This window comes from Triplophysa dalaica, chromosome 6 (assembly GCF_015846415.1).
Source record: "Triplophysa dalaica isolate WHDGS20190420 chromosome 6, ASM1584641v1, whole genome shotgun sequence".
In the NCBI taxonomy this organism is placed as follows: domain Eukaryota; kingdom Metazoa; phylum Chordata; class Actinopteri; order Cypriniformes; family Nemacheilidae; genus Triplophysa; species Triplophysa dalaica.
The window spans coordinates 22,106,203-22,118,383 of NC_079547.1; the positions used below are offsets into that span (position 1 = coordinate 22,106,203).

General features: G+C 37.7%; 1 protein-coding gene and 1 long non-coding RNA gene across 2 annotated transcripts in view; one reads left to right on the forward strand and one right to left on the reverse strand.

The window, feature by feature from the left end:
* Positions 1–9,501, forward strand: part of mmp24 (matrix metallopeptidase 24) — an 85,546-nt gene extending 76,045 nt beyond the window's left edge. The window contains exons 7-9 of the mRNA XM_056750576.1: positions 246–384; positions 2,247–2,513; positions 5,334–9,501. Coding sequence (XP_056606554.1) covers positions 246–384; positions 2,247–2,513; positions 5,334–5,671 — 744 coding nt within the window. The 3' untranslated portion in view covers positions 5,672–9,501. The remainder of the gene's footprint in view (positions 1–245; positions 385–2,246; positions 2,514–5,333) is intronic.
* Positions 9,502–9,635: 134 nt separating this feature from the next.
* On the reverse strand, positions 9,636–11,674 carry LOC130424699 (uncharacterized). Its single transcript, XR_008906968.1, has 2 exons — positions 11,393–11,674; positions 9,636–10,169 (listed from the first exon to the last, which is right to left on the reverse strand). It is a non-coding gene; the product is annotated as an uncharacterized LOC130424699 (long non-coding RNA).
* Positions 11,675–12,181: the final 507 nt, after the last annotated feature.

A 12,181-nucleotide genomic window follows, 5' to 3' on the forward strand; every position in this document is an offset into this window, starting at 1 on the left:
AGATATTAAATGTGTTATCAACAAAGGTTTTACTTTAAGATTAGTCTCCTGTGAAGTTTTATATTGTATTGCTTTTCACAACGAATATTCAAATGCCTCACAAAGTATGTCTCATATTTTTACTTAAACTATGTAAAATGTATGCCTGGCATCTCAGAGACCACATGATCAACTTTAAAGATATCATTTTAATATAATAGAAAAAAAAACTGATAAACTTGATCCAGATCTTTTTTTCATCATAGGATCGCTGGTTCTGGCGTTTGCGAAACAACAAGGTACAGGAAGGCTATCCCATGCTCATCGAGCAGTTCTGGAAGGGTCTTCCTCCCCGCATTGACGCTGCTTATGAGAGATCCGACGGCAAGTTTGTGTTCTTTAAAGGTGAGACGACTTCTCTCTGCAGTATATTTATTTATACTTTTCATCCAAAGCGAATTCAAGCATACATTTTCAGATTTGTGTTAAATGCGATTCAAACCCTAACTGTCTGAGCCCTTTTTAAGCCTACACATGAAAACGCACGTTGGAACTAATATGGCGGCAACTCATGAATTCTTTGGAACAGACTTACGGTTGGTCTCATTTGAAAAAAGAAAAGTAGCTGATTATTGCTTAATTAAAAAATATATTAAAAAAATATGGGTCGCAAAAGGATAACCAAAAATCTAAGCACACTCTTTATAAAAAAGAATCAATTACTCTCCCTACATAAATTATTTAAAAAAACACCAAAGAAATCAGTATTGTAGAGTCTTAGACCTTTCCGATTATATATAGTTTGTCATGATTCGATTAGAAATTACATGCACAATATTGACGAAAACTTAGGTGTTCCGAATACGGAACGGGTGACAGTTAACAGGCTACAGGGATACTTCACCCAAAAAATGACCTTCGAGTTTTTCCGAATCTGTATACATTTCTTTGTTCTGATGAACACAGAGAAAGATATTTGGAAGAATGCTTATAACTAGACAGATTTTGCCCCACATTGACTTCTATAGTAGGAAAAAATACAATGGTAGTCAAAAGTGCCCCAGAACTGTTTGCTGTCCCACATTTTTCAAAATGTCGTCTTCTGTGTTCAACAGAACAAAAAAAACGTTTAAAGTGGATTTTCCTACTATGGGGTCAATGAGGGGCAAGATCTTTTTGGTTACAAGCATTTTTCCAAATATCTTTCTTAAGCTGTCAAAGCAAATCATAAATGCAAACTATGATCTTAAAGCTTTATCTGAAGCTCTGAAGTAAAGTACCTGAATGATAATCTGAACGTGTATATGGCCTAAACCACAATGCAAAGTTCATCTATATTCATTAAACAACTGCTGGTTCTGGATCTGTTTTAACTACAGTCAGCATTCTAAAGTAAGATACTGTTAAATAAAAGCACACTGCATGTCTAGAGAGATGAGATGAGAATAAAGGCCTGACTGTGAGTTCATCTCGGGAAACGACTGTATTTGTTTCTCTCCCATAAGATCGGGAATCCTTGTTGAACCCATTCAATGCTGTTTTATTCTGTCTATTATTAAGTCTGTTTTTCTCTTGCCTTTTTCCTCTCAAGCGCTCTTTCTTAGCCCTCTCACTCATTAAATTAGCCCGGCGCAGTCTTGCTGCGCGAGGAGAAGCTGGGTGAGATATTTATAGCCCTATTCTCCTGTTCACATCTGAGGGTGAAATCAAGAGGAATTATAATGAATCCTGTTCTGATTCAGATTCCCAATTCCCAGTTTGATTCCTAATTGATTTAAACCAATAAGTACTTGTTTTCAACTGTACACTAACAGAAATACTACAAAAAAACAATATTACTCTTGGTAACGTGTTTTAATACGGAAAGTGAAATGTATTACAATGAAGGTGCTTGAATCCTATCATATTAAGCTGCAATCCATAACCTTTGCCTCATCTATGTTTAAAACATAAAATTACAGGTTACTTTATGTACTTTTATTTGTGTTGAAATCAAATTACATCAAACGTACATTTACAGCTAAATCCGACCCAATGTATAAATCATGATCATTATAACAAAATATTTTGTTTTGTGTTGGACCACTTCAACTGATTCAATGACAAAGTGATATGATAATTCACATCCACTCCATTTTTGACAGATTCATTTAACCCTCGTGCAGTGGAACAAAAACTTGGAACACATACAATGGTTAAAAACAACAAACTCAAAAGAACCTTCCAAATTAGAGATCATCTACTCTTTTCTCCTGTCGTCCTTCTAGGAGATAAGTACTGGATTTTCAAGGAGGTTACAGCGGAGTCCGGTTACCCCCACAGTCTGGTAGAGATGGGCAGCTCTTTGCCACGTGATGGCATCGACACTGCTTTACGCTGGGAACCCGTGGGCAAAACCTACTTCTTCAAAGGTGACCAGTACTGGCGTTACAACGAGGAGAAACGCAACGTTGACCCAGGTTACCCCAAACCCATCAGCGTGTGGAGGGGCATCCCTGAGGGTCCACAGGGAGCGTTCATCAGTCGAGAAGGATGTGAGTCATTGTTTTAATAATCAAACAATATTTAAACGGCCATGTGGTCTATGGATATTTGATAGGACTGATTCCTTCAAAAGACTTTGGATTGGTGAATCATTGAACATTTTGTTGTGTAGACATGATATTAGTTTGGGGCGGTGGTAGGGGTATGACAAGATCAGATGTGTCTCGCGATTAAACAGCAATGGACTGTACAACAAGTTGAGTAAAGCAATTGCAAGTTCACATAACGTTATTTTAAATACAATTTCAGGCAAACCTCCTCAAAAATCTGTCACTTCTCTGGAGGCTATGATGGTTCAGTCAGTGTAGGAAGGAGGATTGACAGTGTTGATTGCCACCTCTACTAACATAAGCACTATAGCATACAAAGAAAACAACCACAGCTCTTAACTAAAAGCTGCACCTGTTAAGAAAACAAAGCATCATTTTTGTGCAATTACTGCCTGTCAGTTCAGTTTGTGACAGAACATTAAGCACTGTTTATATAATGTTATTACTGCATAATATAATCAATAAAAAAATAAGTTTAATTTGAAGGTTGATTTTTAAATGCCTACATTTGTTGCTTTTAAGGTGAATAAGAAATATTATTTTTCCCTATACAGTATATGTCTTCATTGAGTATTTCTTTAAAAAGTCTTAAAATCTCGTCTCGTGAACTCAGTCTAGTGTCTCGTCTAGTCTCGTGGGATAAGTGTCTCGTCACACCCCTATGCGGTGGTGTCCATTGCTGTGTAAGTGATTGTAATAAATGTCATCGTTGAGTAATCGATTGTTCGTTTTTGGCTCAGCGATGCAGTATTGTTGTGTTGACAGTAACAGTTTGGCTCTGAATCTATCTCACTGGTTATTTGATCTGGTTTGGCACGGCGTTTGAAAGAAGGGAATCGTCTGTGTCGCGACACTTCTGTGTATTCATGTTTAGCTTCACAATGATGATGCATGGTTATGATGACATTAAAGTCCCCGTGAATCGGAAGTTGCGATGGTGTTTACTTCCGTATTCTGCCGCATTTCAACGGAAACTTCGAATGAGAAATTCCCTGCGATTTAATTGGATGTATAAAAACAGCCGTTGCATTTTGAAATGGAACTGGAAGCAGACTGACGGTGGAAGGGGAGGAGTTCACAGATGCCCCGCCCAGGCCGTCTCCCTTGCATCATTTAAGATGGGGTGTCACTACAGAGCGGAAGTGCATTTTCAGATTTTTACTGAAGATTATGAGGGCACTTGAATCTCCTGCGTCTCTCTTGTTTCTTTTTTTTTAGAGGCATCTAACAAATGTTTTCATTAGAGTTTGAGATAAGATCTCAATGTCCCAAACTGAACTCTGATTTGTCTGCAAGTCTGAAATCGAAAGTCAATATTATTGAAGATCTCAATATATGAACTCAAAAATTTCTCATCAAGTTGACCCAAATCCCGATTCGTTTACTTCTACATACATTTTACACCTCCATGCTCATCGTGTATTTTAACAAATGTCTAGTTTGCCTCTATTTCTCTAAAGCAATTTTAAGAGAAACATCTGAGAATTAAACGGTGTGGACAAATTTTTTAATTATAATGGGTTCTAATGCGTTCTATGGTCTTTTGCCGCGTTGCATCACGTGACATGCTTTTGAATATTGTTAAATATTTACTTTAAAGCCATGCTGTGATATTTTCTCTGTTGAGCACTCACATAATTTATCTATTCTGATGTATAGCTGGATGTAATCTGATCGAGCACTAAACACACAGGTGTCATTGTTAACTCACAATATTCGTGCATTTCTTCCGCCGCTGCATAAACTTGCAGATTTATTCCTCATCTCCAGAGTGCTCTCCAGCAAGAGAACGATCAAATATTTTGAAAGCCGTGCCATAACCTCCTGACAGCAGAGTTGTGGGGCCAGAGCACAAGATGGAGACGCCGGCAGAGTTACACAGACTGTTTGCTCTGTCCGTTGCTCATGATTTTTCTGTCAATCAGATTTTGCAGATAGGATCTGGGAAGTCTTGCTTGACAGGATAGAGAAAGTTGGGAGTCGAGGAAGGTCGAGCACTTCATTAATCACAATCTCAGGGGTTTCCATCGAGAGCGTTGCCACTGTTTTAACGTTTGTGTGCGAGTATTTGGTCCGCTGGTCTCGGTGGGATTGTGTAACGCTGGAACTTTTTGAAATACGGCGTCATTGAATCTTCAGAAGGGCGGCTATTTTTGCCATCATGAATATGAATTAAGCTTTTTTTAGAAGGTCATGCATCACTGTCTGCATATAAACGCAAATATTTGCTTTCATTAGCGCTTTGGTAAAGTGTTTCTTCTCTATCTATGATCTATTTTTACATCATGCTCAAACAGGAGCCTGTGTCTTTTATCACTTATCTTTACGTTTGCCAGCTGCATTATCTTATTATTTACATTATCCAAAAAATTGTCTTGTTTGCTGTGTGTATTTTCTGTAAACTTTATTTTGTAATCATATCACAACTGTCCTTCTGAAACCTTTCATCTCCATATTTCGTGATCATTATTATAAATCAGCCTTTATGTTTGTCACTTGGTTTTACAAATCTCTAAGCAATAAAAAGTATTAAAACATGCTTGTCAACTTTGACAACGTGGTATGTAATCATTTCAAAGTACAGTGTTTTTACAATTTCTTGAAAAAAGGACATTCAAGGTTTGAGATGGACAGCAACGAAATTCAACTTCAAATGACCCTATTTTATAAATTATATGATTTTATATATTAAAATATTACTAAATAACTGTCCATATTGTAATTGTCCTCATATCCTGTTTCGTTTCTCTCTCATTCTAGTTTATACCTACTTCTACAAAGGAAAGGACTACTGGAAGTTTGATAACCAGAAGTTAACCGTGGAACCAGGTTACCCCAAATCTATCATCAAAGACTGGATGGGCTGCGACCAGTCTGAAATGGAAAAGAACAAAGACAGGCACCTTCCGAACAATGACGTTGACATCATGGTGGCCATCAACGACGTACCCAGCACTGTAAACGCCATTGCCGTGGTCATCCCGTGCATTCTCTCACTGTGCATTCTGGTCCTTGTATACACTATCTTCCAGTTTAAGAACAAAAACGTTCAACAGCACGTCACCTACTACAAACACCCTGTGCAAGAGTGGGTATGACAGACCAGGGGGCGTTTTAGACCCTAAACGCTCGAACATAACTGAGGGCTACTATGCTGAGGTCTGAAAGCATATGTGACCAGTGCCTGTTTTCCGAAACTTGCCTCGGAAGGCTGAAAGGACATGGCAAGAGCATCAACGCCACTTGAGACAACGTAAAAATACAAATATCGCAATTTTTTATAGCATGAGCCCAAGGGACGAAACTTTTGGGATTGTTGGGGAGGAAACCCAAGGTGAAACCCATCGTTTTTACAACGTTTAGTCAACGTTATCGTTGCGGAACGAATGCTCCAGGTTTGGCAACAGAAGAATCCAACTTGTTCTCAGAATAAACTTGTATATGTTTTGAAGTATTAAGAAATATTGAACAAAAACGAACAAAAAAATAACTCAAGACTTGAAAAACAATGTAGGTAGAAAGGCCATAGAAAAGAATACCAAGGAATTCATGCAGTCGTTTTCATTTATGAGGTGAAGGGTTCACCGCTAATACTCGAAGACTTCGCATTTTTTAGGGGGGTGGGTTGGGAGGCATTTCAGAAAAAAGAAAATATCAACAACTGACTTTAACTTCAATCTGAATGTTTGTTTGCTAGATAGTTTTTCTTTCTTTGACACCTGCCTACTCATTCCACAAAGCAGGAACAGCATTTGATTTGTAACAACTAGGGCAGTCTTAATACCTCCTCCTACGCTGTACTGTACCGCGCTTCTATTTTCTTCTTCAGCTGTTTTTAACAGTCTGTAACAAAGGACGATCTCTTTTTTGATCAAATTTTGTTTACAGACAGCATTCGTGTTACGTTTTTATAGGTGAATCGTTTCTACCAACTTCTGTGGGAAATCTTCGGGTCAAAGAGACAAAAAGAAGAATGCATAAAATTGTGAGACACGATTTTGATTTAATGTTTTTCTCACCCTCTTTTACGTTTGGTGTTTAATTTATTTAAAAAATATATATATTTTATCAATTTATTGCTTACATTTGATCACATCTGAATATGAAAACGTTTCCGTTGCCTGCAGTACAGGAGATGATCTGTAAGCAGCTCATCCGTTCTCTTAGAATGAACATAATATGCTGTACGTTTTACATAAAAGTGACTTTAACTTCACGTGTTCGGTGTTTACCGTCTAACACTTCATTCATAATGTCTGTCGAGTGCTTTAATTGGTACGACTGTGATGTTAAACAGTAATGTGTGTTTGACTCCACTGTATTAACACATCTCTCCTCTCATCCGCTGTGGAATGGAATACATTGCACACTGCAAAGAGCTGAAGTGTTATTGATGTTTTAGGATTAACTTGATAAAGCTTCAGGCATATATTAAAGGTTTGTAGAATCTTAATCAGTAAATTAAGATGGTAGATTTGGCAAGGCTCCCTTTGGTAAGGCTTTACGGATTTTTTTAAATCATCGCAAATACATTTGCCTTAACATGTTGACTTTGCATGTAATACGATAACTTGATTTTCCTGTAAGGAAAATACATTTTTGTTGGACATGTTTTATTTATACAGTAAAAGACAGTGTAAATATTGTACGCTCAGTTTAGTTTGGTTTTCTGGTGTCTTGAAAGGTTTGCCGATGACTTGATGAACCGTCTGAACCTGATCATGAGCTGTGACGTTGCATCAGTAGTAAAAGGAAAAGTGACGCACAGGATCATTCGATTTTGTTAATACATTTTAACCAACATGAATGTTTTCTGAATAGCCCTGTTGTCTGTTAAGTGAACTTTATGAACTTTTCTCTAGGCTTGTCTTCCAAAGTGACATTTCATGTGTTTGTGTCTTCTTTAAAGGGGAACCAACATATAGCCGTTGATCTGAGAGATGAAACAGAGCAGATTAATATATATAGTAATAAAAAACAAATAGTATGATCTTTAAAGAAATTATATTGTTATTAACATGTCAAACAATGCCATGGTAATACAACTAAACCATCTCCACAAATCCATTTTCTTTTTTTTATAAACGGTGTGGTCTTAAAATCAATTGGTGTAATGTTTCATAAAACATTAGAGAAATGTATAATTGAGGTTTCGTGACTTCCCCTTTAAGACACTGTGCCTTGTTTAACAGTCAGCTATGGCACATCGATTCCTACATCTGTGTTGTGTTTTGAGAACGCATCCATAAATCGTGTCCCTTGATCAAAAACAACGCCTTTGCTTATAGAAAATGTGTCGCCGTTTATTTTAGTTGACCCAATTGTCATGTCATTTTTGGATGTGTTTCGCGAGCAGATTGGCGGTGGGTAGAGAAATGGCTGAAGCTCGAGCAGATTTTACACATTCGTGCCCACCACTTGGGAAAGACTCGATGTTATTGTCTCTCGGATAAGCATTTTTATTAGTCAACTCCTCCATATCTAGAGCACCTGCTCACTCCGACAAGCAATGTGGCAAATCGTCTAATGTCTCGAGTACAGGCAGTTCTGGTTGGGAGTATTTTAAATGGAACACACTGTGCATTACCAGCCGTCTTCCTCAAATCTGTCCAATAACCTGGTGTTGGTTTAAAAGATAAAACCACCGAGACGTGGACTGAATTTGACAGTGTGGTACAAAAGTGTGTGTTCAAAGACTGCGGTTTTGTGTGACGTTGGGATGCTCGGTTCCCTGAGAGAGGTGTATTTATCATTGTAAGAAAAAAGACGAATCATGTGGCAAGGCTGCTCGAAATAGATTCAGTTATTTTAAGAGTCACGATGAGAAATTATTGTTTATTTGCAGAAACAAATCTGGCATTAATAACTTGTAGCTAAATAAGTCTCAGAACGGGGTCTGCACATCATTTTCTTTTTTTAAACTTGCACTATAATCACATTTTTAGTACACATTTTTGTGAAGAGACAGAACAATGTACATGTTACGGGGCGCTCTATAAACAATTTCCAGACCACTGAGCAAGCCAGTTTTATGTGTATATATATTAACACACTTTAAACAGACCTAATGTCAGAAGTGAGATGTTTATCAGAACTACAGTGTATTTATCAAAGGTGGATATCTTTAGAAATGTTTGTCGTAGGGTCATGTGAACGGTTTGTAATGCTAGAGGCGTATCATACGAAAAGCTATTTATTTATCATCGATGGAGACATAAGGGTATTATTCTACACCGTTTCGTTTAAAATCGAGGTGAAGCCATGCCTATCACATTAGATGCACAGAAACAGAAAATAAATAAACATGTACAGGGAGACATAAATAGGAATTCTCTGGTAATTTGCCTCTTTTATGGGTACGATTGTGGCTCTGGACAACAGTCACTTTGAACCCAAGCTGCTGTTGCCTTTTGTTTTTACTGTACTTTTATGAGACTAACAATAGGACAAACATATCAGAGGTAGTCGAGGACCCAACTGTATTTACGCTTTTGATTACAGAGGGTTAATTTTAACGAAGATTTTATCTGAGATAGCTTTAACGTTTCTTTCTTGACTTACCACAAGGGAATTAAACCGTATTACTGTACATATGTTTTTTTCCCTTTAAAAAACTGAACAGCGAAACGCTCGCTCTGTAATTTGAATCAAACAATGCTGATTCTGTCCTTCGAGTTTTGATATTTTCTGATTTACCGGTAAAACGTTGCCGTCCGCTCAGCTTTTGTCCAAGTTTTAATGGTCATGTAAATATGAAGATTTAATGAAACTTTTTGAAGTTTAACCTTTTGTATTTTTCTTTCACTCTGACTGTCGCCTATGATTTCACATCGCATAATGTTATCTTTCTTCAGGACGAGTGCTGTTAAACTGAATTGGTTAACTAATATTAGATATGATTAAAGCTTTATTTGTTGAATTGTTTTTAAAGCTATGCGTTATTTTCATTTCTGTCTACAGTTTTACACTGTGTATCTAATATCACCATGTTCAAAAAATGTCAATAAATTACATAAATGTCAAACGCTTTGTGGTTACTGGAAAGATTACTGTTTATAATAATACATTTGCATATATATATATTTTATTGTACCATTAGTGCAGGTAAGTATATAGACTATATTACAATACGTTCAAGTGTAGACCGGTTGAACTAAACAGATTTAAGTTAATCTAACTAATTGCGAAATATGTATTGTCTTGTGTGTTTATGCCTTATAGCATTATTCTTTCAATCACAATCAAACTTATATAAAGAACATTACAACTCAGCAAATTGTCCAGCATCTTCACATCTTTTGTAGTCCAACATTTGGCACACATTTATTGAAGCCATCAATGACCAGTAGGTTCGTGCAACATCTCCGTGTGTCTAGTACCAGTTAGTGCACGATATCATGAAACTCATGTCGTCTACCCGTCTGGTGCCAATTCTGCATTGAGGCAGTTCGGTATCTGGATCCAGGTGGTCCTTGGGGTCAGCCACACTATCAGAGCCGCCTGTGGATGAAGACGCCTCACCTTGGGATGACAGGTTGCCCCGATCCCTCTGTCGCTGTTCAGCAGCCGAACTGGTACTGTGATCCGAACCCATTTCTTTATTAAAACAGAAAAACAAATGGTGTTAACATTGCCAAACTTAACATGGTACCGCATCGCTCTGGTACATTAAAAAATTGCAATATATGATTTTGGAAATATCATGGTACTTTGCTGTATACCACGGTATGTATGCAGTGACCCAAGTTGCTTCGGAAAAAGGGTATATGTAAAAATATTTTGTATAGTACGATCCCCCCAAAAAACATGCACACAGCTAGGCACTACCCTGATGCATTAAATAATGTTCCTGATATCAAACGGTAATACCATGATATTTTGACACATACACTCACCTAAAGGATTATGAGGAACACCATACTAATACTGTGTTCGACCCCCTTTCACTTCAGAACTGCCTTAATTCTACGTGGCATTGATTCAACAAGGTGCTGAAAGCATTCTTTAGAAATGTTTGCCCATATTGATAAGATAGCATCTTGCAGTTGATGGAGATTTGTGGGATGCACGAAGCTCCCGTTCCACCACATCCCAAAGATGCTCTATTGGGTTGAGATCTGGTGACTGTGGGGGCCATTTTAGTACAGTGAACTCATTGTCATGTTCAAGAAACCAATTTGAAATGATTCGAGCTTTGTGATACGGTGCATTATCCTGCTGGACGTAGCCATCAGAGGATGGGTACATGGTGGTCATAAAGGGATGGACATGGTCAGAAACAATGCTCAGGTAGGCCGTGGCATTTAAACGATGCCCAATTGGCACTAAGGGGCCTAAAGTGTGCCAAGAAAACATCCCCCACATCATTACACCACCACCATAATTGCATTAATGAGAAATTGAACAGGTGTTCCTAATAATCCTTTAGGTGAGTGTATGTATGTAGGTTCCATCCCAAAGCACGTTCAAGTATGTCCAAAAATACTGTGGCAGTACCCTAATACAGCAATGCCACTTAATAATACCATAGTACATATCCAAAAAAACATGGTATTTCTCTAAAAGTTGTGTTAGTAATATAAATAGTAGCTTTCTGTGCTAGTGGTCATTTCTGAATTCTTCAGTTACATGTTTATGACAACATTAAGCTGTCTCATGAAAACAATACTGTAACTGTACGCATCCGAACGGCACTGTATAGAGAACACTATGCACAAGCTACATTCATAATACGCACTAGGGCACGTTTGTCACCGTCGCTGGGACAAAAACAGATCAATAATGTGCGTTAACGAGCCAAGGTAACGGCAACACTTTACCCCACGCCGGCTACTGCCCCCAGAATATTGCGTTTTCACAGCTGCGGTTAGCTGGCGATGTTTCCAGGCAGAAAACATGGGGCGCCAGTCTGACAGCCACGGGCACGCGCCGCCGTAGTGACGTTTCCTGAATGGCTAGCTAATGGAAGTGTCAACAAACACGACGTCACGCAGGGATTCAAACGGGATTGGATCACAAATCCACCATGCGAGGATAGGCGTGTCCGGTTGCTATGCAGGATTTAAGTGAATAAACGTGCATTTACAGCCGGTATTAGACAGTTGGACGTAAACAACAGGTTTTAGAAATGTATGTGCTGATATTTTTATTTAGTTTCTTTATGCTTTTAAGTTTAGTTAAAGTATCAGCACATTATCACATTAAAGTAATAGTAACAATTCCATAAAAAGTCATTAGTATTAAACACAATTACAAGCTCAACATGTATTACACGTTTTTTTTTTGTGATTCTGTCCGTTTTCAGTGTTTTAACGAATACACAATACATCGGATATAAAACACGTGGGTTTTAAAAAAAACAAGCACGCGTCATGCAAAAAGAGATAAACATGAATACGGTTTAATGTGCTTTATTATTATTTTCATAGCTCATAAGAAGCTATCTAACTTTATTCTTCAATTATTTTGTGTAACGAACACGAAATACTGGATCTTGGAGCCTTTAAGAGATGTTGAAAGCGTTTACAGAAAGCTTCGTATTTACGTAATGCTGTACTTGACGCAAAATCATGTATCACGCATTATATTCATATAACGTTATATGAATT